At 42.9% G+C, this 27,673-nt stretch overlaps 1 protein-coding gene and 2 long non-coding RNA genes across 7 annotated transcripts in view; 2 read left to right on the top strand and 1 right to left on the bottom strand.

Annotated features, from left to right (window-relative positions):
- Nucleotides 1-458: 458 nt before the first annotated feature.
- On the top strand, nucleotides 459-21,950 carry LOC136171205 (uncharacterized). The gene is made up of 4 exons (XR_010663777.1): nucleotides 459-1,289; nucleotides 2,281-2,513; nucleotides 5,109-5,250; nucleotides 16,376-21,950. It is a non-coding gene; the product is annotated as an uncharacterized lncRNA (long non-coding RNA).
- Nucleotides 21,951-22,844: 894 nt separating this feature from the next.
- LOC136171076 (uncharacterized) lies at nucleotides 22,845-26,450 on the top strand. Its single transcript, XR_010663739.1, has 4 exons — nucleotides 22,845-22,990; nucleotides 24,161-24,361; nucleotides 25,458-25,623; nucleotides 25,929-26,450. It is a non-coding gene; the product is annotated as an uncharacterized lncRNA (long non-coding RNA).
- MAGI2 (membrane associated guanylate kinase, WW and PDZ domain containing 2) overlaps nucleotides 24,355-27,673 on the bottom strand; it is a 1,418,773-nt gene continuing 1,415,454 nt past the window's right edge. For all 5 annotated transcript variants that reach the window (XM_065939768.1, XM_065939769.1, XM_065939770.1 and 2 more), the window contains one exon: nucleotides 24,355-25,033. In XM_065939768.1, the coding sequence (XP_065795840.1) occupies nucleotides 24,384-25,033 (650 nt within the window). In that variant the 3' untranslated portion in view covers nucleotides 24,355-24,383. The remainder of the gene's footprint in view (nucleotides 25,034-27,673) is intronic.

The raw sequence follows: 27,673 nt of genomic DNA, 5'->3' as shown, positions 1-27,673 counted from the left end.
AGTGCTACTTCCATCTTTAGCGCTCCGCTCCTCCAGGAAGCCTTCTAGGATAGCACCCCTTCCTCACCCTGAAGACTGAATGGACCAGGTCCCCTAGTGGTTTCCGCTCGGCCTGTCTCCAGATCCTAGTTTTGCCCAGGGGTGAAGGGAGGCCAGGGAGGTACAGTAGCTTCAGGAGAAGGGGGTCCTGGCAGCCTCAGAAGTGACTGCTGCCTGGCCTGGGACCTGGGTGTGAGTTCCCAGGTGGAGGGGATTGGACCCCATCAGCTCCAGGGTTAAGAGCAGAGAGCAGAGCTCCCACAGAATTCCACCTGGAATTTTGATGGAGACAATTCAAATTCTGGCTGGGTTTCCTCTGCTGGAAGGTGAGTTATTTTTCTTTCCTGAAGTCTCACAAAGGGTATACTCCTCTTGAGAGTCCTTGAATCAGTGTGAGGGTCCAAGGTTCACCTCCTCACTCTGTATGATCCAAGTTGGTCTCTGGTTCTTTGTATGATAGAAGCATTGACATTCAGGACAAACCAAGCTTGTTTGTTTGGTCTTGTTTTTTGGTTTGTTTTTGGTTTTATTTTTCATCTACTATCTGCAGACATAGTTTTAGCTCACTGCTCCTCTTTTGCCCCTTGAACCCATTTTTTCGTTTGAGCTCAGCAATACTTTATTTTTCCCAGTTTTATTGTGATATAATTGACATGTAATATTGTATAAGTTTAAGGTGCAGAATATAATTTGATATATGTATATACTGTGAAATGATTGCCATGGTAAGTTTAATTAACATCCATCACCTTATATAGTTACAGAGATTTTTTTCCTTGTGATGAGAACCATTAAGATTTACTCTCTTAGCAGTATACAAGTACTGTATTATATATTTATCTTTCACACATACAATACAGTTTTGTTAGCTGTAGTCATGTTTTACATTACATCCCCAGAACTTATTTATAACTCAAAGTTTGTACCTTTTGACCACCTTTACCCACTTCTGCCCCCCCTCAGCCCCTTCCTCTGGCAACTAATAGTCTCTATGTTTCTATGTTGTGTTTCTATGTTCTTTTTAGATTCCACATATCATTGAGATTAGAGTATGTGTCTTTTTCTGCCTGACTAATTTTACTTAGTGTAGTGCCTTCAAGGTCCATTCTTATTGTCACAAACTGACAGAATTTCCTTCTTGTTTTCTTTTTGCCATGCCATGCAGCCGGCAGAATCTTAGTTCCCTCACCAAGGATAGAACCTATGTCCCCTGCCGTGGAAGTGCATAGTGTTCATCACTAGACTACCAGGCAAGTCCCACTTCTTTTTGATGGTTGAATAATACTCAACTGCATATATATACCATGTCTGCTTTATCTGTTCATCCATTGATGAACACTTAAATTGTTTCCATCTCTTGGCTATTGTAAATAATTCAACTACACTTTAAAGAGTATGTTTTTTATAATTAATCCAGAATTTAGTATTCTCAGGCAAGGATTTTCATAATTGCAATCCATAATCTTACCAGAAGTGCAACCCCCATGTGTGTATTGATCTATTCATTTCTCATACCTCACCTAATTCCAAAATTATCTTAGGTGGCCTACAGGTAGTGGTATGGTGGAGTCATCTTATACTGGCTTATGAGAAATTTATTGTTAAACTTTTAAGAATCTTGCAAGCTGTCTATTAAACACAGCCATCATTAAAAATTAAATTATATAAACTTACAATTAAACAAATTATTAAAAATGTAATAAATACTCAAACTCATCACTTTCTAATTATGTTTCACTGTTAGTTATATTGCTGAGGTTATTTATGTCCATCGTATCTGCATGGTGAGATTGCTACAGGAAGGTGTCCTACTGCACGTCTCTTCCTAAATTCATGTTTGATAGCCTCATGTTAGTATCTTGAAATTGGCCATGGTAGGAGTATTTACACCAGGGAAATGGGCACACATTACAAATCAACCCTTTATTTATTTCTTTATTGATTCTCTAAATTTCATATAGTGATGAAGAGAATGATAACAGTGCAGAGTAAATACTAGTGTGTCATATCCACAGCAGTTACATTCTGAATAGCACAAAAAATTGAGGAAATACTCTTCCAGTGTTTGGAAGCAGTTAACGAACTTAGCAAAAAAGTTGCTTACATGGGGAAGAGTGAGTGGATTTCTGACATATGACATAGGTCTTTGTTGTTTCACTTTTGTCTCACTTGTTAAAGTAAATGGAAATATCAACCAACATTCATGTCTAAACTATTCTTACTTATTGATTGCAACCACAGGTTGGCTGTGGATGGAGGATTTGTCAAAAATGAACAAAAGCATTCTATGGGAATCAATTGGCTGCTTGGAATTGACAATAAGTATTGTGTATTTTACTATTATTTGTTTACTGTGTATTATACATCTTTTATAGCAGCACGTTTGTAATATACATGTACATTGTTTTCAGAGTCGGGTGTGGAACATTCACCAGCACACCTCTGCTTACAGGGACATGTATCGATACACTAAGGTAAGATTTGAAGCAGATGAGAAAGATAAAAGGAACAGCAAGGAGGGGGCCCCACTAGAGCTTTAGATGATGCTAACAGACAATTCCATATTATGGAGAGCAGACATGGGGCATGGTGGGCTGCAGGTTTGCCTCTAAGCTTCCCAGCACATCTTATTAATATGTAAAAGGAAATTTGATTGTGTACCAATTTTTCAGTGTTTGGGTCAGAAATTGTGGCATTTCTCCTAAGCTAAGTCTGGAAAGAATTTTACTCTGAGGGGTGTGTGTAGAGGAACTATGTGTTTTTCTAAATATCAATAATATCCTTAAAGCAAACCCTCACTTAGAGTCAAAGGAATACTTCTGGGAGAGCCCCTCTCTGAAGGCTAGACACTTCCTGCCAAAGTGCATTTCTATGAGATACACTATTGAAGTATTTGTGGATGAAATCATAAGAACTCTGGGACTTGCTCTAAAATTCTCCACAAAACAAAGGAATAAACAAACATCTGTTGAAATGAATAATTGAAGCAAAAAGAGTGAAATACTGATAAAATTTGAAGCTGGACGTTGGGCAATTGGGGATTCATTGAACTCTTGGCTGTAATCTTATTAATGTAGTCTGTTAAAACAGCTCCTCCTCTCTTCTCCCCTACATACCTTATCTCCACTTCTCCCTCCTTGCTATTCCTGTGGTAGAACAACTGGGTCTTTTGTCCTTCCCACATTGTGGATTTGGCTGTTGCTACCTCATGGTGACAAAAATATATTACCTAACAGAAATCCACTAAACTTAGAAATTAATCCTACAGGAATGAGACAGGTCAGGGATGTTTTAATGAAAACAGAAGGGAAGAAAAATGAGTCATCTGACCCAAAGAAAGGAATTGCAGTAACAGGGGCACAACCCACAGGGAAGGTGAGGAAAGTGGGGGCTGAAATCAGAGGATCTGCAAAGAGAAGCACTGGAGATAACCTTTGCCTGCTGCTGATTTCTTAGTTCTTTGTCTTCTAGCACCTTCCCTTCCTCACCCTGCCACCTCAACCTCAGGCAGAGGGGTAGGGCAGGGGCAGCAGGGGAGGAAGGTGTCAGGGGCATTTTCCTCATTCTGGTTGCACTGTTGAGCTAAAACTTAAGGGATTTGACAAAAATTATTTTTCTTGAACTACATGCTTTTTAAGGGAAAAAAATACATTTAAAATCAAATCAGTTTTGAAGGGGCAGCATCTTTATCATCTCCCATCCTTGGGATTCATTTCACATTCAAGTAAATAAAAAACTACTTGCAAAAAGGCAAATTACACCTAGATTTACCCACAGGTGGCATTTCATGCCATGACTTAATGGCACTTCATCAACATGAGCTTTTCTGGGCTCACTGATTAGTTCTTGCAATATGGAAAGTGCCTTACCATAATTTTTCATTAGTTCACAGGTTATGTCATTTGGAACCATGTAAAGTAGCTAATGTTTTGGTGGTTTTCAAAACCCTGTATAACCAAGAAATTCAAGCACCACATGCCAGTGACTTAGGGACCATTTAGACATCTGAGATATGATTGTGATTAAAGGTTAGTTGTAACAGTATTATGATATTTTAGAATCTTTGAAATGTATGAGTGCTTATTTTACTAATGATGATGAGCATCAGCCCCAGGCCCGTCCTGTGGCTCTGCTGCAGCCAGAAGCTGTGGTTCTCTGCCCAGGCTCACTCGCTCCAAGCCCTACCCCTCAGCTCTTCTCTCTGCTGAGGCGATGCCTCTGCTGTCCGGGCCTCGCAGAGGAGCCTTCCCCGTGCTCTCCAGGGATAACTGGTAGCAGTCTGCACCCAGGAGATGCTTGACAACTGAGAAAATTGATCTTCCTAGAGAATTGCCTGTAGGGTTTGTCTGACCTATCAGTGGGTCTTACCTAGTTTCTAAAAAATTGAAATGCAACAGGATGAAATAGAATGGGAAACCATCAGAGCATGTGATAAAGATAAGTACTATCTTATGAAAGCTTTGTTTCAATTATTTATGTGGGTATATGTGTATACTGAGACATAATGTGAAATGTATTTTTAAATGTGATTCAAGTCAAAAGGTCTTGAAGAGTGCTGGCTCTCAGAATGTGTAATTTACCACTGGAGCAAGCCAGACTAGTAAGAAGCTGATGCTTAGACACATCACAGTGGCTCTGAGAGAGTGCTTAAACATTTCCATTACAAGTTTAAAACAGTGCACACCTTTCCTCTCATAACTTTACCTTTCTGAGATATATGTGAGCTTAGTGAATTCATCTGTTCAGGTAACAAGAGTTAGCATCTATTCAGTATTCACTGCATCCACAAACATTTACTGAGACTGTTCCAGGCACTGAGAATATAATGATGGGAGGAAAAATGGACAGGAATCCTTATTTTAGTGAAACTTGTATTCAAAAGTAGAGGATGAGGCAGACTATAAGCACGGTAAATCAGTGAAATAGAAAATGTTAAATGGTTATAAATGCCAGGGCAAAAAAGTGAATCCTCCTTTGGGAGGATTTGGGGGATATATTCTCAATTTTTCTGCATAACATATTACTACAAACTTGGCCAGTTAAAACAGCATATGTTTATTACCTTACAGTTTCTATGGTTTGAGGAGTCTGGACACGGCTTCACTGGATCCTCTGCCCAGTGTCTTATAGGACTGCAATCAACATGCCAGCTGGGCTGAAGTCTCATTTGAAGAATTAACTGGAGAATCATATTCTTGCAAGCTCATTCAGGTTGTTGGAAGAACTTAATTCCTTAGAGTTGTATAACTGAAGGCCCCAGCTTTTTGATGGCTCTCCACTGGAGCCCACTTTCAGATCCTAGAGGCGTCCCAGTTCCACTGCCCTCTCACTATATGACAGCTGACTTCTTCATGTCAGCAGGGAAGAGCTCTCGCTCTAGTTTCTTAAGATGGTGTCTTTTATCATGTAGTATAAATATGGGGTGACAGCCCATCGCCTTGCTCTATATTGTAACCTAATCAGGAAAGTGACATCCCAGTACCTTTGCTCTGTTTTATTAGTTAGAAGCAAATAACAGTTTCTGCTCTCACCCAAGGGGAGAGGGATTCTAGGTGTGGCTCATTAGAGGTCACCTTAGGGAATATCCAGACCCAGTGAGGTTGCAGTTTTAGATAGGGTGGCCAGAGAAGGCATCCCTGAGAAGTTATCATTTGGGTTAGGACCTGGGGAGGAGAGGGAGAAAGTCATGTGACTATCTTGGGGAAGAGCATCTTCCCAAGAGGAAAAAACAAATGCAAATTTTCAAGGAACATGCTGCCATTCTGAGACAAAATAGCCTGTGTGCCAATGAGAAAGATCAAAGTGAGGGACATATGGATGCTGCAGGGGAAAAAGAATTGCTGGAGAATCACCTATGAGTAAGCAAGAGGAATCTAGTGCAGAAGTCAAGGGGTTGACATTTGCTAGTAGTAAAGACAAATTCCTGGTAAAAGTCTTGAAGGCAGAGTAAGTGGGCACATGTACAGATGTAGACATGGTGATGGGAACGTCTGCTTTCTCACTGAACTAAGAAAGAAAGACATCTGCTGAGAGTGAGGATTAGGGAGGTGTTTACCATCTGAGGGGGAATAGGAAGATAGGAAATAGTCATCCATGAGGATGGGGTCAGAAATGGATGCTTCCGGGGAACGGGGAGTGTCTGTCTGTTCAGCGGACAGCAAACAAGGCCCACCCGATCTTGGTGCTTACGGATTTAAGGAGAGACCGTTCACCATGTTGGGTGTCTCTCACTGACCACAGTCAGTATGTGTGGAGATAGGCAAGATACATGCAGAGCGCCAGATTGAACAGGGTTGTAGTTTCGGTAAGTGAACGCACAGAAGCAGAGAGGGGCAAGGTGCAAGGGAGGACCACGGTGAGTGCCCATGGAGTGTGAGCTCGGTCAGACCCAGCTGGCAGGCAGGCAGTAAGGAGATGGTTGAATTGAACAACACTGTGATCAACTGGATCTAGTTCATGTTTATACAGTTCTCTAACTCACAACAGCAGAATATTCATTCTCTTCATGCTCATAAGGATGATAAAACACATTCTGGGTCATAAAATATACCTTAACAAATTCAAAAGAGTAGAAATCCTACAAAGTCTGTTCTCAGCCACATGGAATTAAACTAGAAATCAGTAACAGAAAGAAAGCTGAAAAATCTCAAAATCTTTGGAGATTAAACATCACACTTAAATAACATAGTTCAAAATGAAGCAACGGGAAAAATTTTTAAAGAATATTTTCAAGTAAATAAAAATACAACATGAAAAATTAAGGAATGCAATAAAAGCAGGACTTAGAAGGAAATTTGTAGCAATGAATTCATATGTTAGAAATGAATTATTGAGTCAGTTGACATGAGGTTTTTTTTTTTTTGACATGAGTTTTAAGACTAAACATTTTATAGAGGAGGATGGAGAGGTGCTGAAAGTGACATGAGATGTAAGAAAGACACTTAACCCTCAAAAAACAAGAGAAGTGGGAGAGAAAACTGCCACCACCTGAGAGCCTGCAGGGGAAGCAGAGTCCCAAGGGGAAGGTAGGTTCCAGTGACCACAAAGATTCAGAAAAGTTCAGAGAAGAAATTAAGGCTGTGGACATTTTGCTGATGATTTTCAACGGACTCTGTGGAAGAGCTTCAGGGGAGGGGATCACAAAAAGGAGTGTCAGAAAGGGGTGGGGTAAGGGTTTGAGGGTTAAAGGACACCCAACCAAAACAAAGTTAAGGGCATGATGAGTTAGGGCAAGTTGTCCTCATGCTGCAAGAAAGAAGTAGGGGTCTCCTGGGGGCACACGGAAATTCTGTTGTCACGCAACATTGAGGCTGGTGGTAGGGTGGCATCACTCTGGGTACTCAAGTCTCTTGTGACTTCTTCTAATGGAAACCTGCAGAGGGCACTCTTCCTGAGCAGGGGAAACAGTCCATCCCTGAGTCCCCCAGAAAGAGCATGGGGAACCTTAGTCAAAAGAGGGTTATTATAGAGAAACTCAGGGAAGTAAGGAAGACAGGCAGCTAGACTTGCTAGTTAGAAGACTGTGATACATTTACTTAACGTGTGTTAAAATTTGTGACCATGCTGACTGAGATTTTAATTGTGTGTGAGATTGCAGTCATTTGTGACTACTAATTTTAGTGTTTAATCTTTTTGTAAAACAGTTGTTCATACCTCTGTTTTTACTGTTAGTTGTTGCTCATTCTCATTTCATGTTTTAAATTCAGATTCTAAGAGGATATCCAGTCATCTCCACCAGCTAATCCACCCATTCCTTTCTTTCTGTCTCCCTTCCTCCCTCCCTGTGATTTCCATCCCTGCTCCCATCAGTGCATCCAGTCTTTCATTTATTTGTTCATTTAGCAAGTATTTATAACATCCCAAACTAATATAATACTATATGTCAATTACACCTCAAAAAAAGAAGCTTCTTCCAAGAAACAAAAAACTCAGGTATTTATGGAGCATTTGAAGATCCCCTGGAGAAGGGAATGGCAGTCCACTCCAGTATTCTTGCCTGGAGAATTCCATGGACAGAGGAGCCTGGCGAGCTACAGTCCATGGGGTCACAAAGAGTCGGACACGATTGAGTGACTAACACTTTCTTTCACTTTAGTATGTTTCAGAAACTGTTTTAAGAGACTAAAGTGATGACAGCAGATAAAGCTTACATTCTTACGCAAATAAGCAAAAAAGGTGCCTGAGAAGTGCTATGAAGACAAATAAAACAGAGTAAGGAGGAGAAGGAATACTGAGAGAGAGGGAGAGATCAGGAAAGAGCTCTCTGATGGTGACATTTGAGCTAAGGCCTTGAGGGAAGTGAAGGAGGAAGGCATGCAGGAAACAGCAGGAAGAGCATCATGAGCAAAGGAAAAAGAAACTACTTCAGGAAGCACAAGGAAGTCAGCGTAGCCGGAGTGAAGCGACAGGGAGAGTGGAAGGAAGTGAAGTCACATAGGTGTGCACGTGGTGGGAGGGTGGTGGGTGCTGAGCGTGAGCCGAAGAGTGAGAGTCTGACTTGTTTTATTTACAGTCGTAGAATTTTATTCAGGTTCATAAGTGATTAATTTTCTTTCTAAAAGTCTAAACAGAAATCCTATTCATATATAATTTTTTAAATTCACATACAGTAAAATTCATCCTTTATAGGATCTGCAGGAACACTGCCTGCAGAGAACAGAATCCATGGATGCTGAGGTTCCTTATACTGACATGTAACCTACGCAGATCCTCTCACGTACTTTAAACCATCTCTGATTTCTTGTAATACCTAGTACAGTGTAAATGCTGTGTAAATAGTTGCTGGGATGCTGTGAATTCGAGTTTTGTTGTTTTGGAACTTTGTCAAAGAAATTTTTCCCCTGAATCTGAGATTGGTTGAATTTGTGGATGTGGAACCTGAGGACATGGACTGCATAGTTCTGTGAGTTTTGACAAACACATGTGGTCGCGTGACTGCCCCCCCCCAGTCTAGATGTAGACCAGTTTCCCCACTCAGAGTGCACTGGGACCCCTTTGTGGTCAACACAGCCCTCACCTGCAGCCCCTGGCACTGCTGTTCTCTTTTCTGGCCTTTTACCTTTGTCTTCAGAGTTATGTGGGGACTTCCCTAGTGGTTCAGATGGTAAAGCGTCTGCCTACAATGCAGGAGACCCCAGTTCAATTCCTGGGTCGGGAAGATCTCCTGGAGAAGGAAATGGCAACCCACTCCAGTATTCTTGCCTGGAAAATCCTGTGGATGGAGGAGCCTGGTAGGCTACAGTCCATGGGGTCGCAAAGAGTCGGACATGACTGAGCGACTTCACTTTACACTTTTTTCAGAGTTATGTCTGTATGGCGTCATATAAATGAAACTATATCATGTAGCCTGTGCTGTATATATGTATATTTATTTGCCTGCACTGGGTCCTAGTTGCAGCAGGTGGGATCTTCAGTCTTCGTTGGAGCATGCAGACTGCCCCCTGCAGTGGACGTACAGAGTCCTGACCACTGGACTGCTAGGGAATTCCCTAGTCTTCGTAGTCCAGTGTGTGCATGTGCCTCCGTGTGTTTATCCAGTCACAAGTTTAGGGACATTCAAGTTGTTTCCAATTTTAGATGAATAAAAAATAAAGCTACTATAAAAATTCACATACTAGCTTTTGTGTAAACATAGATCTTCATTTCACTTAGATAGTTGCCTCAGAGTGGGATTTCAGAGTCAGATGGCAAGCGTAATTTAACCGTATAAGAAACTATCATCCTGTTTTCCAAAGTGTTTGTCTCATTTTGCACTCCCACTACCAATGCATGTCACTTTTTAAATTTTAGTCATTTTAGTTGGTATGTAGTGATGTTTTCTTGTGGTTGTAAGTAGCAGTTCCCTAGTGACTAATAATGCTGGGCATTATTTTTATGTAATTATTTGCCTTCTGTATATCTTCTTTGATGAAATGTCTTTACAGTTATTTCATGCCTTTGAATAACTGCTGTTGAATTTTCAGAATTTTTAAAAATGTATTTAGGATTAACTTCTTTATCAAATTTTTGTTTTGCAGATATTTTCTACCAGTCTTTGACTCTCTTTTTTCCCATTTTTTTTAAAATAGGGTCTTTTGAATAGCAGATGTTTCCAATTTTTACTTAAGTCCAGTTATCAGATTTTAGGTTTTACATTTAGGTCTGTGATCTATTTTGACTTAAATTCTATGCAGTGTGAGGCATGCATCAAGGAACATATATATATTTCTTGAAAAGATTATTCTGTCTTCTTTGAATTGCCATTTAGGCTTATGTATGGTTGTGTTTATAAGCTATTATCTGTTCCATTGATCTGTGTATATTTGCGAGGACCTCACAGTCTTGATAACTGTAGCTCCGTGGTTCTCAAGTGGGAACAGTTTTGCTTCCCCCTCACCCTGCACCCCAGGCTATCTGGCAATGTATGGGGACAGTTTTAGTTGTCATAATTGGTGGGTGGAGGTCAGGGATGTTACTAATCATCATATAATCCACAGGACAGCCTCCCACAGCAAAGAAGTATCCAGGCCCAAATGTTTATCTTGTAGAGTTGAGACACTCTGTGTAGTTTTACAGTGAGTCTTGAAATAAGATATTGTGACCCAAACAAGAGCTGTTTTGGAGGAGTGAGGAGAATAATATGAACGTACGAGGATGCTGTGAGGATAAAACTGGACAGTGTACGTAAAAGTGCTGGCCACACAGCTTAATGCTAATTAAATGCTAATTTCCTCATCTTTTGTTACTGCTCCTGAGCTTGACCAAGTTTTCTGTCTTTACAGTCCCTTCAGTGTGACTTCTGCACTTGTCCAGGGCCTACTTACTCGATTTTGAGACTCTCACTGTGACAGGCACTGTTAATAGAATCCTTGTTTCTCCCTTGCACACTCATGTCGTGTGCGCTGGTGCGGGGCCTGGTATTTGTTGTCAGAGCAGTGTCTCTTCCTCTTTGGCCACCTGCTCACTAAGGAGGTGTCAGGGTGAGATCTTGCTTAAGATCTTCTCCTGGCAGATTTCAAGTGTACAGTGCACTATTAGCAGCTGTCCTTGGTTCCTTTGTGAGGGTGGTTCATGCTGGTGCTGAACCGTCTGATGTATTGGACAAGAAGGTGAGAGCCTCAGGCTGTCCTGTTCTGGGAGGGCCCTTGTGGGCCAGATTGCCGAAGATTAATGCCCTTGCTGATGACTTCCCCTGGCCTTACGCTGATCCTGTGCTGCGTGGCAACTCTGACTGGGCAGTGCCCTTGGCCAGGATGGACCTCAGAGCATTTGCTGCACCTGTTCCAATCTGAACATTTCCCCATGCGTGACATTCATTTCACTATTCATTCTTTCATTTAAATGTGACATTTATGGTGCTGTGTTCAAGGACTATAATGAGGAAGGAGATAGAAATGGTTCCTGTCCTCACAGAGTTTACACTTTGGACAAGAGGCATTAAGTAGCTTAATAAATACTCAGTAAAGTTTGTACAATGAACTATAGTCAGTTCTCCATACCGTTTATATAAAGTGAATTAGTTTGCATTTTGTCTGTGCTGCTTTTATGCTAGAATGGTAGAGCTGAGTGATTGCAGCAGTCACAGAATGGCCTACATAGCTCATAATATTTATTATGTAACACTTGATAGGAAAAGTTTGCTGACCCCTGGTTGGATACCTTAGATGTGTTCAGAAGATAAGGTCACTCAGGGATGTCCTCTGAGTTAAGGGTGAGGAGGGAAGCAGCACTTATGGAAACCACGTGTGGTCACAGACTCTCATAGACGCAAAACCTTTCGGGGTCATCTTCTTGTCCAGTACATTGGTCCACTTAGCACCAGGCTGGGCCACCTTCACATTGGAGACTGCGTGGTGACTGTAGTTAATGATATAGAATTGTTTACTTAAAACTTGTTGGAAGTAGATCTAAGTATTCTTACCACAAAAATCCATAAGAAAACCCAAAAGATAGCTGGGAAAATTCCCCTGTCACTTTATTCCAAGACAGTTTCTAGGAGAGAGGAAGACATTTCTTTCTACTCGTGGAAAAAAATGGAAAAAGTACTGTGAGTCAGAAATGTCTGTCTACCAAAATCCGTCCTCCTAGTTTCGTAGTGTGGCGTGGTAGCTGCCTGATAGCTGTCCAGTCAGGAACTGCATTTCCCACTGTCCTTTGTGTACCCATGTGACTAGTTCTGACCAATGGATTGGGAATGGGAGTGACCTGTCATTTGCAGGCTGGGATTTTTAATGAAATGCTCACCTGCAAGCCCTCTGTCCCCTTCAGCTATCTGGATATAGAGGGCTCTGAGGTTCTACAGCAGGACTTCTGAAACTTCTGTGTGTTTGAGTCACCTGTACCTGGAGATCTTAAAGCACAGGACAGGTACAGTAGGTCCAGGGCAGGGTCTGAGGTCTTGCGTTTTTAACAAGCTTCCAGGAGATGGCAGTGCTGTTGGTGCTTAGATCTCTATTCTGTGATGGAGCCATAAAATGAAAGGAACCTGTCTCTGAATCACTAAATAAGAAAAATCTCCTTTACTCAGCAACTCCTGATGTTACCTGAGTGAGAAATAAGCCTTTGCAGAGGGGTATGGGCGTGTGTGCATGCTCAGTCACGTCCGACCCTTTGCAACCCCTATGGACTCTAGCCTGCCAGGCTCCTCTGTCCATGGAATTTTCCAAGCAATACTGGAAAATACTGGTTGCCATTTAGGGGATCTTCCTGACCCAGGGATCGACCCCACATCTCCTGTGCTTCATGCATTGCAGGCAGGTTATTTACTGCTGAGTCACAAGGGAAGCCCATTTTAAAACCTGCCAAAGCCTTATACCATTAGCTCATTGACAATAGCAGTGGTTAAGGGGAAGAAAAAAGTCTGGGTTTTATATTTGTTGACTTGGTTTAAAAACAGAGAGTGAAAATGTTTGGGATGGGTTGTGAATGACCTGCCACATCTGGCGGGAAGGTTAGTGGAGAGCAGACCATGAGGGTCTCTGACCCTGAGAAGTCTCGGTGCAGGGAGTTGAGTTAGTCTCTCGAGCAAGGGACCAGCGGGTGAGTGCCAGGGCCCTGGTGCAGGTTGCAGGGCAGAGGTTGGCTGGAGGAGCCCAGCCAAAAGTGTGGTCACTCAAAGGCTGCGTGACACCAGTGACAGAAGCCTGGGCAGGGAGGCAGATGGGATACATGGTATCTGAGTGTGTGTGTTTTGGGGAAAGTTGCACTTGGAGCAGAGAGGCAGAGAGAGTCCAGACCTGCTCCAAGGTCAAAACCCACAGGAGCCTTTTGCCTCCTTGCAGTGAACATTCACCGTGGGGAGGCCAAGTTCATCTGAGGAACCTTGACCAGCTGGACCCAGCGTGCTAGAATTCAGCCAAGGATGCTAGTGGGAAATCTCTCCCTAGGTTCTGAGGAAGAAAGGCTGGAACAAGAAGGCCTGCCCTATCACTGTTGGTATGGTCCTGACCTTACCTTCCTGAAATAAAGCCAGAGCTGGGTCTTCTCAAGGCCTGCTGGATTTCACAGAGCTGAGCCTAAGCAGGAACAGGAGGAAGTCAAGGGAAAATAATTACTGGTTTTGGATAAAGCACCTGGGTGGATTGCAGAAGCTAGCCTTCATCCCATCTGGTATTCAGATAACATCAAGCCCTTCTGTCAGAATTGTGCAGAAATAGCAGCAAACCTGAGAATTGCTAACTGTTCACTTTGACTAGTCAGGGTCACTTACCATGTTGAAAATCATTTTTATTCAAGGGAAACTATAGTGGATTTAGACATGAGACCAGTTTTTTTTTTTTTTAATTATCTGATGTATTTAAATACTCACCGAGCACCTATTGTATGTTAGGCACCATGAAGATTAATTGTAGAAATCCAAGATGAATTTTCATACTTTGGTGATAGAGAAGAGAGCAGATTATAAGAAAGTGAATCTGTGTACTGATTAGATGCCTGTCCAGGAAAGCTCTTGGAAGAGTTGAAACACACTAGCAAGGCCTCCAGGGTCCTTCCAGAAAGGCTGGTGACTGCCTCATCTGGGGCCTGGGAGAGGCTGAGCTCCGGGTCAGCAGCCTGTGAGAGCTGCAGCCTCCAGCAGAGGATGGAGAGGAAGGAAGAGGGGCAGGAAGCATAAAGGTGGTCTCTACCCCAGCTCCGGGTTCTGTAGGGGGACCCACATCATATCAGGCCGTCCTTCCAATGAAACCCATCAGTGCCTCCCTGCGGTGTGGAGGCCCACATCCTGGCCAGGGCCTGTCAGGCCTGTGAAGTCTTCACCCCACGGCCCCCCAGCCTTCTGTAGGCCAGTTTTTGATATCCTCTGCCCCCAGGTGATCGGCTGCTATCAGGTCTCAGGATTTGTAGCTTGGCCCCCAGGCCTTTTTCTTCTCAGGTGGCTGAACTGCTCCAGTTTGCCCAGTACTCAAGGTGGGGAGGGTGTTGCTTGGATGCCCACTCAATAGTTTCGAAACCAGGACCATCCTTGTCGAACTGGGGGAAGTTGTCGCCTTGTTCCCCGAGGCCTGGACCCCCCACGCTGTTCCTGTAGTGACATCTGCACACGTTGAACCAGTCCCCGGCTGTTTTCTTAGGAGAAGCCCTGGGTATACCCCTCCTGGCCTCATGGGGCCTCCTGCTTGCCCACTCTGGCTCCTTCACTTCTCCTTTGTAGCTCTTATTACAACTGCAAGTAACATAATTAGTTGTGGAATTAGCTTCCTGATACTTAAAGCCTGCACATCTCTGACAGGTGGGTAGTGCCTTTCTGGTTTGAGGTTATAGTCTCGGCCCTCTGCACAGCATCTGCCACACGACTGACACGGATAAATATCTGCTGAACGAGAATTCCGGAGCACCACTGCAAACCGTTGCATATCTCTCAGCTGTGAGAGCAGCAACTTAAAAATGTGTCTGTGTCATTGTATATGTACTCTGTGCGCGAGTCAGAGTCCCTGGCTGTTTCTTGGCACCCCTAACAGGTGCTCAGGTCTCCTTATTTCTCACCTGGAGGGTGTCAGTGCCTGCCAGCGCGTCTCCTGTCTCCACTGCCCCTGGGCAGGGCTGCCGGGGCTTCCTCCCAGGGCTGAGTGCTGAGTTCATCTTTGCTCAGAAAGCTCTAATGAGGCTCGACTGCTCATAATAGCATTTGTGATCTGCTTTCCCTTACCTCTGTTTATTCTTCCGCCTCTCTGTCTCTCTCTGTCAGTCTCAGTAAAATAAACAATTCATTGTTTCTCTAACATATCTCCAGGTTTCTTAACTCTGACTTCCCTCATGCTGTTCTACCCCTCCCTTACCTTTTGAAATCCTACCCATCCTCCAAAGCCCACTGACACACCCCTTGTCCCAGGGTCACTTCTAACTGCCTCCACCCATTTCTGCGTTCTGTAGAAACAGACATTCCCACTGTGTTAACTGTCTTGATCTTCTAACCAGATTATAGGCAACTTGAGAACAGGGGCTGTGTTCTGTACATCTGTAATGGTTTATAGACTGTACTCAACACTATTCAAAAATGTTTGTTAAACTGAGCTAAGTAGGTTTAACTTCATGCTCCTTTTGTTTCATGTAGCCCGTAAAATAATTTTATAAAAATTCTAGATCTGATTTCATTTTTAAGTTGACATCTCCATTTTTTCAACAAGTTTAATTATTCCCAACGATATACTTTTTTATATATGCTTTAAATGTATCTTATTTAAACCTTGTAGTTGTAGATTTGACTCATTTAACTTATGGAAAATACCTGCTATATAATCTAACTGGCAAAGCTAGTCCTTGTGGTCAAGTCAGACAAACAGCCAAATCACACATTCAATCAGAAAAGAAGTCTGGCTTTATTTTAAAATTTAGATAAACATGGGTGCTAATTCTTAGATAGGAACCCTATGGGGCTCTTGAATTGAAGGAAGGCATTTCCCGTGTAAGTGATGCTCTCTAGTTTTCTAGTTTCTAGTTTTCTCTCTAGAAGGCTGCCTTCTCCAGTTGTCACTTTAATGCCCTAGAGGTTTTACACTTCAAGGGGATGAACAGAGTCAAATTTAGGTTAGTGATAAGTCCATCTTTCTTCCATATGTGGAGGGTCCTTGTGTAGGGCAGGTGGGAATGGGCAGTGGGCAGGCAACGGGCCTTGAAATTCATAAAAGTGGAAGATGAAGTTCTGGAAGTGGATGCCAGGTAAGCCAGGGGTCTGCCTGTGTGCGCCCTGGAAAGTCTCTGTGTACCCCCCAGGGACTGTGTGTTCTTGGTGTGAAGGCATTTGACCCAGGAGGAAGGCACAGTGGAGATCGCATCTTCTTTCACATGGATACACCTTGTGAGGGTTTTAGAAAATTTACCTTCCACTTAGTGAAGAAAGGTCACTTTGTTGTTTCACAAGATTTCCAGGTGAACTCATTCTCCAAGACACCGTTACATCAGAAGAAAAGATCCAATGAAACTCTCGGAATCATTTAAAACAGATGCGGCCTTCATCTGCGGTTGCCAGCAACCCTCCCCCAGGGCGGTGGACAGACTTCAGCTTTCCTGGATCTCTGGGCTGCCGGGGTGATATGCCACCAGTGTGGCCCAGCAGGAGGTCAGTATAATTCGAGATTGTTGCTCCATCATTTATTCCCAAATGTTTACACACTACAGCTGCTATTACCACCAGTGAGCATAACCATCATCTCTACACATTTAATTGGTGCCCTAAATAAACTTGACATGATGCAGAATCATGCACTATCATTGGACATAGTGCCCTTACTATGTTAAGACTTGGAAAGCACTCTGGAGATTTTGTAGGCATCCCATCTGGCGCTATCGTTATCTGAAAAAGAAATATTTTTAGTCCAAATTTTTCAGCAGTTAGGTCACTTGATTTTGCAGTGAGTTTGGCCTGAAAAATAATACCAGTTGGGCAGGGTCAGATTCATTCTAGGGGAGCTCCAAGCTTACAAAGTTTGGGAGAGACTCAATAAGAAAGAAAACGTAAAATTTCCCATGAGCTTGAGGGCTCACACACGCTTCAGTTCCTCCAGCTTCACAGCAAACCCACCTGTACCGTAGGAACAAGGGTCAGGTGTCTGGCAGAGTGCCTTGCACTTGGAGTACTCACTTGAAGCTATTCCAGGCATTTGTAGCCCCCAGGAGCCGCACACTTCACCATGTCTGGGGTGTGTATGATCCACTGCTTGGAGGGGAATCAGATACTGATGAAAGCAAGGGGTTCTCTGCTGAAAGCCTTGCTGTTGTTCTAAGACAGAGGCTGCAGATTGGTAGGCTGTGGGCCAGACTCGGTCTGCAGATGGTTAGTTGTGGTAGTGTCTTATCTTCTTGTTCAGTGTTTCTTAAAAATGTGAATTAAACTTATCAAACTTTAAAAACCATAAATTTCATATAAAAAGCTGATTTCTTTTTTTGTTTTCTTCTTTTTTCCCCCCACCCTTCTCATGAGGAACTGAAAGATAGTTCCATAGTGACAGATGACAGCTTTAGAGGAGGGATGTGCTTATTGGTCCACCCAGCCCCCACCTTGGCTAGCTTCACGTTTATTTTCTGCCTGACCTTGGAAACTTGATTCATGGTTAAGGCCTTGTCCTTTGAGGCTCCTCACTTGCTCAGCCCTGGTGCTGCTCTGTCCCTTCCCTGATACCTTTGGTGTCTGGTCTTCGTGATCTTTTTGATGTCCTAATGACTTTTTCCTTTTAAAGATGTAATTGCCTGTGCATGATTAATATTGACACCTCATTTTTTAAACTAAACACATTGTTTTATAGATCTTGCTTTTTTCAGCTTGCACTTGGCTTTTCTCTGGTTAGTCCATAAAGAACGACATACATACATTTATGATAATTATCTCAATTTGTGTGCTTGATTTAACACTTCGTATCAGCTTCTTCCCTTTTCTGAGCGATACACAGTAGGTTTAAATCTTTTTTTAAAAAAGCCTACTGAGGTAAAAATGGTCAGTTGGGAATTTTAGGCCTCCTGTTGACATCAGTGGGAAGTCTTGATTAGGGTTGAGAACTATTTCTTTGGATTGTAATCTTGATGGCACGGTTGTCATTATCCTATTCCTAGTACTTCCTAGAACTCTCTTCTCTGTAGTGCAAGTATTGCTTTATGTTGCCAACAGTTTATCTGGTCATTCATTTTGTACCTCCACACTGCTTTTCACTAAATCTTGGCTTCTGCATAAGCTTGGATTTTGCATGAAAAAAATTCAGAATTAAAAGAAAAAAAATGCAATGGAATTTACTGGTGATTGATACCTACCTTTTTGGGGAAAAAAAGTCTCAGTATCAATCAGCATAGCAAGCAACAGAAACAGTGCCAATTCATGAATGATGTAGTCAGTTGACAGGCAAATACCAACTAGAGTGTCTGTGAGAAAACTGTTTACCAGGGTGAAAAAGGTCTACAGTTATCTCCCCTTGTAGTTTCACTGCATGAGTCAACTTTCAAAGAAGTCCTGTTTGGGGCGTTACACTTATATTTTTAAAAATCAACTCAACTTCTGGCAATTATTTCCTTCAAATTAACACTGCCGAAAAAAAGAGTTTTGTGCATGGTTAGAACTGGCTAAGTTTAAAATAAATTTAGTGGAGTAAATGAATTTCAAAAGTAAGCTGGTACAAGACTTGAATGTGGTTTTTATCTCTAAGAGACATTTTTCTTAAAATGTTGAGCTGCCTTTGATAACATGTTTTTAAGTTTCTTTACTTATTAAGTGATCTGATTTGTATCTGCCTTTGAGATCTCTTACTGACATTTTGTTGTTGCTGTTGTTCAGTCGCTGAGTTGTGCCCTACTCCGCAATCCCGTGGACTGGAGCACGCCAGGCTTCCCTGTCCTTCGGTATCTCCTGGAGTTTGCGCAAACTCACATCCATTGAGTCAGTGATGCTATCCAGCTATCTCATCATCTTCTGTCATCCCCTTGTCCTCCTGCCCTCAATCTTTCCAAGCATCAGGGTCTTTTCCAATGAGTCGGCTCTTTGCATCAGGTGACCAAAATATTGAAGTTTCAGTCACTTTTGTTAAGAGAATGTTACTCTGCAGTGATCTATGATTCTGTCTGACCAAGGGTTTTCAAAATTTTTGATAATTTTTTTTTAACAAAACTTCCCAAATCAAATTCTAATGAAGTTCTTTTGACCCCTAGCTAATTTGGGGTTGCTTCAAAGGGCCCCTGGAAAACTTCAGAGATATTAAACTAATTAGGTTCATTTGGTATGTTAAATTTCATGGTAAGTACTGTCAAATGAGTAATAAATCTTAGGTTATATTATAAGGGGAAATGTTATTAACATAGATATTCCAGAAGTTGCATGGAATTCTTAAAATCTGATACTCCTGGTAAAATTATCACTCATAATTCTAGTTATTAAAGTGTTATATGTTATAGCAGTAGCCAAATTTCTTTGTCAATTGCATTGTAGTCAGATTTTAAAAGTGCCATATGTCTTTTGTCACTATTGACATTTATGGTTTTATTCTGATGCTTTTACAAAAATGCTCCACTTCAGAAAGATCTTTGGGAAAAACATTAGGACCAGTACAGGTTTCTGACTTTCAGACAATAATGCTGAACTGGGTAAGAAATTAAGGAATTCTGAAAGGAAACCTGATGGCTTCATAAAACAATAGGAGTGAATGAACTGATGACTCTGGCTGTAGTTTTTATGGTTTCTATCTGAAAAGTAACTGGTTTTAACCTGTTTTCCAGATACAAGGAAACCCTCCTCCTCAAGCTAATTATGACTGGGTTTGGTAAATTATACTTTTGTAAACTGAATTGAAACATTTATCTCACCTATCTGATCCCTCCAGAGATTGGAAATGCTTAGGTTCCTAGTAGCTTTGTCTGATATATTAGGAAGGACACCTCCTAACAGATACAGGAGTCTCAAGGAAAGGAATTCACCTGTCTGTGAGACTGTCTGTGACAAGCCCTTGGGTATGACTTTCCTATTTCTGAGAGGCCTTTTACAGGTTCAGTCGGAGACTCCTTATAAAAGAAGTTCCCTCAAAGCTATTAAAAAAAAAAGCCTGTGCAATCAACTATATTTATATAAATCATCAGGCCAAGTTTATTGAGATCAGACTTACTCTGGAAACAAATTAGTCTTAATTTGGTAGAAATGAGAGTAATTTTAGAAAAAGATTCTTTCACTGAGTACTAAATTCTAGTTGTGTTGAGGTCTGCATTTATGAAAACTCAGTTTTCAGATGGTTCCTTGCTGTTAAGTTTAATTGAATAATTAATAGGACAGCCTAAGTTTGTTTCTGAAGCTTAATAGTCTGTCTTTAGAGGAAGATCAGGTATCCCACAACTTGCAAGCAGTATTATGTGTATTGGAAATGACATCTTTTAAAGGCCCACCTCCCACTTAGGTAGAAAGATCCTTATCAGGTACTCTGCACTAGCTCATGCACTGCAAAATTGAAAGAAATTGACTGTTGGATTAATATTTCCACTTAGAAAGGGCACCTACACTGAACTGGTCTACAGCGAGGACTGCTGATCTCAAATTCACCTTCAAATGACGCTCAAACAGAGGAGAAACTACACTCAAACTAGGATGAGAAAATGACATCAGAAGTAGACAGCTGACTGAAGATGCTGGACCTGACCCGTAAGATCATTTATTGTGTTTCCTTGACTTCTTGGGCCTTTGTACTTAAATCAGATGTTTTTCTATCATGGGCATGATCCTGAGCTGGTTTTAAAATTCAGTCCAGTTGTTGGGTTTGTGACCAATTACCTGTGTCTAGTATTTCTGTGTTACCTTGGATTTCTCCTCTCCTTTTGGTTGGCTCTTAGGAAATTTATTCTAAAAGAAAGAAATAAATTATAGTTCTGTTCCAGACATTATTATTAGGTGATATCCCTTCATCTGGCCAATTAATAATACCTTCTCTGACCCTGGCCATAAATAGAATTTTCAAGTTCAGTCAGAGCAACAGACAAAAAAATTTTAGCCAAAGAATATAGCTTCACACAATTTTGAGACTATGTGGTTAACACTAGGCTGTGTCCATTTAAGTTTAAAGACGCCCTTATGTTGGGGACAATTAAACCATACTGTGAATAGCCAGGGCTTCCCAGGTGGCTGAAGTGGTAAATAGTCCACCTGGAGGAGGAAATGGCAACCCACTCCAGTGTTCTTGACAGGATAATGCTGGTAGGCTGCAGTCCATGGGGTCACAAGACAGATACAACCGAGCAAACACGCACGCTCAAGGATAACCAGCCTAGTCACACTAGGAAGCTGGGCTGGGTGCCTTACGGACAATGCCAGGATTGGTAAACAGACAGCCTGGGCTTGCTCCTTACCAACACTGGTAGCTGTATTTTTTGTATATTGCCTGTTTTACAAAATTGTTTCTCGCATTATCAAATGTGGGACTGAACCTCTGATAAAATGATGATTGGAAACACTTGACCAGATATATAGTTCTCCTATAAATATATATATATAATATATATATAAATATATATGAGAGAAATGATTTTAATAGTATAACTCTAGATATGGGAAGAAGCAATAAGAGGGAATTTTTTTCCGGGACCATAACAGACTAGTAAGACTGGTATTGTCTGGAGACTTTTGACTACTGTTGATAAGGCCTAGTCCAGTAGCAGCACATTGAGTCGCCTAACAACGAAACCCTCACCTGACCTGGGGACCCCCAGCATCGTGGGCCAAAATGCCTCCCAGTCCACACATTTATGACCGTGAGGGAACCCTGCCAACGAAAAATGGGCACTTGCCATCTGCCTCTACACAGATGAGGTCACTCGCCACTGCAGTCACTGACCTTCAACACCTCCTGAATGGAGGTCTGGAATGGGACACTCTGTGCTCTGGGAGAACAGGCCCTTGGATAGTCAGGTGTTCTCTGGAGATTTTACAAGCTTGGCGCTTGCATCTCCTCACACCTAGAAAAGCACTCAAATCATAAAGGTGACATCTGCTCCTCATGGCTAGCAGCAAGCCTCCACCAGAATGTGTGCCTGACTGCACACCCCACCCCTTCGCTAAAATCATACATAATACTGACCTCTCCCACCTCTCGGAGGCAGTTTCTCAGTTTCTCTGAAATGCTGTCTTCTGGGCTATAGTCCTCATTTTGCCCCAAATAAGACTTAACTCACAACTCTCATGCTGTGAGTTTTGTTTTGAGTTGACAACACACAGCCTATATAGTTGGAAAAAGAAAATATTTTTGGATATATATTTTATTTGACAGTGTTTTAGAATATCATACAGTAAACAAGATTTCTGTAAAAGTTAATTTATCCATAGTGGTGCGTTTCATAAAAATAGTTGCTCACTTACAGTCTTTCTGTGACTATTAATACATGTAATTATATTTATAGAGATACACTGTACAGGGTAAATTCACCGCTAACACTACACGGAAATATTACTTGGAATGGGGTTTAGATGATGTGCTGTCTTCACAGGTTATGGATTACAGCCGCATAAAGCAATTACTGCACAAGTAGTAGCTGTGAACTGTGCAAATTAGAGTTTATGCAAGCGTAATCTCAGGGTTTTTCGTCCTTTTGTAACACATGGAAAATAAAGGTCAGAGGATACAGTACCCGGACGTGCAGCTACACTACAGAAGCATTGTCCAAAACCAGATTCAATAACTTAATGGCAAAATAGACTGGATTTCTAGTCCAGGGAGAAAGACTAATTGAGATTAAGCCAGAAGTACTGTAAACTGCTACATGTGTTTGTGCTTTAGTTTATGATGACTAAGTTTCATTTTTTGGAAATTGCTTTTACAGGCTGCAAGACTCTTACTTGAGGCTTTCAACTCTATTGTCCTCTTGTCAAACAACTAAACTATACCTCTGCCTGATGGGAATTAAACAGCTGGTGCTCAGGATACTGCACTTAGAGGGAAGAGGCGACCCAAGGAAGCAGTTTACATGTGCCCTCTTGTGGTGGACCTGATCGCCCTGTTTGACGTTCTGACTTCAAGTTGGGGAGGTAAGGCTTATTTACATGTGAACTCCTGTGAGGGGCAGAGTATGGGAAGCCTCATTATTTCAGGTCACATTAAAGAGAAACTGCCCTCTGAAACATTTGCCTTTTAGTATGTGTAGCTACAAATAAGAATGCATGGATAATTAACTGAAGGTAAAAATTAAAATGGCAGAGAAGCTAGTCAAGCCTTGGGAATTTTCCTAGGTTATCAACCATGGACAAGGAAAACAAACATCTAGACAAAAAAGCAAACCAAATAGAAATAAAAGGAGAAATAATAAGAAAGATAAGCAGAAAAGAATGCTAAAAAGATCTGTGTTCTTTAATGAAAATAAATGGGCTATAATAATGATTTTTTAATATTAGAGATTCACTGTAATCTGAGAAATGTAGGAGGAATACTTTGTTCTGTCAAGGTGCAATGTAATGGAAAGAGGGTTCTTAAAAAGACAACAAAATGAGTGAAATATAACACTGCTGTCAAGGAAACTGCTATCTCTGAGCCTGAGACGAGAGGAAAGCCTTCTCAAAGGAACTGCAACAATGCCAATCTCAATTTAACAAATTGTGGTCCTTCAATTATAAAGTTTGTATTGTAGATGAAAACTGATTAAGATCTATGAGCTAAACTGCAAAATTCTGACTTATGGCAAACTGTTCCCTAGAATACAATTTTTAAAACCTTTTTTTCTACCACTGAAATGTACAGAAACGTGATTACAGAAATGGCAGTACAAATGGCATCACACCAGTGAATTCACTAGGTTTCTAACTCACCCTGCAAGTGTGCAGGGAACACTGCTTCTAAGACTGGTGATGGGTGCCACGCGTGAGCCGTGGAAACAGGTCATGGGCGAACAGTTCTGAATGTTTCAAAGAAACCTTTTAACCCCTGTCTAGATATGTCAAGAACAATTTATTTACAACTCTTCAGATCAATTAAAAGATATAATCTTGTCTCGGTTTCAGCTTGCTCCGTGCAGTTTGATTTTTAAGGCGATATTCCAGTTTGTGATTGCTCTTAACTTGTCCAGTTTCTTGAAACAAAGTTTGGATGACATCCAAATCCTTCATGCAGTGGGGGAAATTTTTTTTTCTTTTCTTTTTTTTCTTTTACTAAAGCTACACTGCACTCTCTGTGATGTTCTTCATGTTATTTTGGTTCTTCCGTAGCTGCCAAAGCCCCCACTGTGTAACAGGGGGCTTTAGGATCAGTTTAGGTCTGCACTGCGGACACCGTCCGGACCATGCTTGTTGGACACGTGGGGCTTCACGTCGGTGCTCCCAAGCCTTGGTGCCTCGTGGATTTATGCATGTGACAGTGGAAATAAATTAAAACGCCGAGAGACGGAACCTAAGAAGAACGGCCTGCAGGTACTGAGGCGGGGCGGCGGGCTCATCTCCCCGGGGCTGAGGCACCGGGTTTGAGGACGCCCGGCAGCTTGTCGGAGCCTGGCACCTTCCACGGCCCGGGCGCCACGGCAGCCTTGCGCACAGGGGCGCCCCCGGGGGGCCGCGCGCCCTGCCTGGACCCCGCCCGCGCCCCCGCCCGGCCCTCGACCTCCCGCGCGCCCCCGCCGCGGCCCGGGCCCACGAACGCAGGTGCCGCGCCGGGGCCTCCGTGCCGGCCGAGCTCGGAGCCCGCTGTGGCCTGCAGCCCCTCCTTGTTGCCGGCCCGCGCCGCTTCGGCCACTGCGGGCCCAGGCGCCCTGGTCTCCGAGGAGGGCCTGCCGGCCTCAGGCTGCCCCTGGCCGCCAGGCACTTCCTCGAGCCCGGGTTGCACGGCCCTCTGCGGGCTGGCCGAGCGCTCGCTCTGCTCCCCAAGGCGCTGCTTCTTCTGGCTGCCGGCTGAAAGCTCCTTTGGTTTCCTAACGTCGTGTTCCCTTTTGATATCCCAAGTTGGGTCTGGGCTTATCTGGTGGGAAGGGTCGGAGGGTGGGGCTGGATGTGATGGAGAGAATGGAGAGAGGACGTCCTCCAGGGAGACGCCTACTTCCGGCAGACCTGGGGAGGCGGCAGCGGGAGAACTCCAGGAGCCGGGTTCGTCTGTGGGGCAGGAAGCGCAGGCATTAGGGGCCAGCCGCACACGCTTTCCGCGTCCCGCCACCTCCCTCCACGTTGGGAATGAGAGCAGGTGGCCGGGGACCCCCTGCTCTCGACGCCCCAAGCCACTGCCACCCCCACCCACACTGCCAAGAGGGCAGCTGACCTCCCCCCGGGGGTCTCTGTTCCCATCCCCTGCCTCACCCCTTCCCTCCTTGGTGGTTCAGGAAGGCTGTTAAGAAAGCCCAGGCCTAATCCATCCCTTTGCCCTGGCCCTTTCTAACTCCCTGGGGTGTCATCAGGTCTGACAGTGACTTGGCAGAACGTAAATCACCTAGGGCAGCCGTGAAAAATACAGATTCTTCGATGGTCAGACCCAGAGCTTCCAGTAGGATAGGGCCACGGAAGTCCTTTGCATTTTTAACAGGCATTCAGGTAATTCAGAAAATGATTGGAGAACCAGCTTTTGAGAAACACTGGCCTGCATTCTCTGGAAGAAGTTGGGGGAGTGACTTTCTCACAGTTCAGTGTCACTCAAGACATATTTCTTAGCGACCACCAGACAGAGAATTTGGATAAAGACACCTAAAAAGGTTCGTTTTTCTGAGGACAGGGGTGGGCAGTGGGACCAGGCTGGTGTGGAAGGAGGGACCCTTCTATGAGGCTCTGCCTTAAAGTGTTAGAAAGTTTTGCAGAAACTTTGACTTCCTAGATGGACACCCTTTAGGAACTCTTTCCTATATACATATATACACACACATATATATACTGTATAATTTCCAACTTTCCTTTGGCGTTATATTGTCAACCTGAGTTCCAAGATTCAAACAGGTAATATAAAGTTGTGTACTAGATGTTCAAACTTTATTGTTAAAACACAAATTATTTTATTCTGCAGGAACCTGAGGTTGATTGGAGACAAGATGACAGAGTAAAAGGACCTTTCATGAGCATGCTAGTCACAACTAACTGCTCAACAGCCACTGATAAAAGACAGGAATCTACCAGAAAAAGATATTCTGCATCCAAAGACACAAGAAGAAACCACGAGACAGCGGTAGGAGGGGCACACTCACGATAAAATCAAATCCCTTACCACCCGGGTGGGAGACCCACAAACTGGAGAATAATTACATTGCAAAAGTCCTCCCACAACCTAGAAGAAATAGGCATATTCTTAGAAAGGTACAGTCTCCCACGACTGAACCTGGAAGAAGTAAAAACAAAAAACAAAAACAAGAACAGCCCAATGACAAGTACTAAAATTGAATCTGTGATTTAAAAACTCCCAACAAACAAAAGTCCAGGACCAGATGGTTTCATAGGCGAATTCTACCAAACATTTAGAAAAGAGTTAATTAACGTCTATCTTGAAACTATTTCAGACGAAGGAAAACTTCCAAACTCATTCTATGAGGCCACCGTCACCCTGGATTGAAAGACTCAATATTATCCAAATGGACTATATTATCTAAGGCCGTCTACAGACAAAGTGCAGTTCCTATCAAACTGCGGTTTCCCACCTGGGCTCCTACCATGACCCAGCCTTCTCTTTACTTCTCCTTTTCCCTACCTCTGGTCTCCATGCAGCAGCCACAGCAATGTCTCTGAGACATAAATTTGATCATGCCATTCCTTTGCTTAAAACTTTTGGTGGATTCTCACTGCTCTTAAGACTAAGATCACTAACAAGGCCCACAAAAGCATGCCTCATCTGGCCCCGGCCAGCCTCCCCAGCTTCACCTCTATTATATTCATCCCCCTTTCCTCATCCACATTGGTCTTTGTGCAGTTACTCAAACATACAAGCTCATTCTGTATTCTGGGACCATACATCATTGCCGGCTCCTCTGCACCCCCCAGTGATTCACATGGTGAGTTCTTTTTCATTCTTTAGGACTCCTGAATATTACCCAAGAGAACCCCAACCCACAGTAGGTACTCTGGTCTCCTTGAGAGCTGCTTGCCCTTTTATTTCCTCATAGTGTTTATCATTTGGAATTAATACTTGGCTGCCCCTTTGATTAACATAAGTCTCAATTAATAGATTGTAAGTTTCATGAGGGTAGTGACCACACTGGTCTTGTGTATCACAGTGGCCTTAGCATCTAGCATAGTGCTTGACACAATAATACCTGTTCACTGTATATTTGAAGAAAAACTAAATCTACTGCACAAATAGAAATGGAAGACTTTCCAAGGGGAGGATGGTGATGAAATGATGACATCTGTTTGCAGTGTGAGAGGAAAGAAGGAAGTCTGCGGGAAGAGAGCAGAAGGACACCAGTGACAGGAAGTCCACGGGGAGAGTCCTCAGCTTTCCCTGGTGGCTTCTCGGAGGCAGAGTGTGGAGAGGTTCCCGATCCAAGTCCACCTGATACAACAGATGTGCTTTCCCTCTGTAATCTTCTCAGTACAACAATAATAATGCCTTTGGTTAAAGGAACGCCATCCCTATGGAAGCATGAATCAGCATGCCAGTGAATGTTCAGATTAGCCCACAGGTAAGACAGAACCGACATATCTTACGTGCCCTCGAGGGAGAAGCAAACCCCTTTCCTAAGTTAGGATCAGTTTCCTTCCCCTTGCTGCTATCAACTCTAGCCAGTTTGGAACTCTCCTAGAAAACAAACCAGTGAATAC

The sequence above is a fragment of the Muntiacus reevesi genome, chromosome 6, assembly GCF_963930625.1.
Source record: "Muntiacus reevesi chromosome 6, mMunRee1.1, whole genome shotgun sequence".
NCBI lineage: Eukaryota > Metazoa > Chordata > Mammalia > Artiodactyla > Cervidae > Muntiacus > Muntiacus reevesi.
This window is presented reverse-complemented; position numbering and strand designations above follow the sequence as displayed.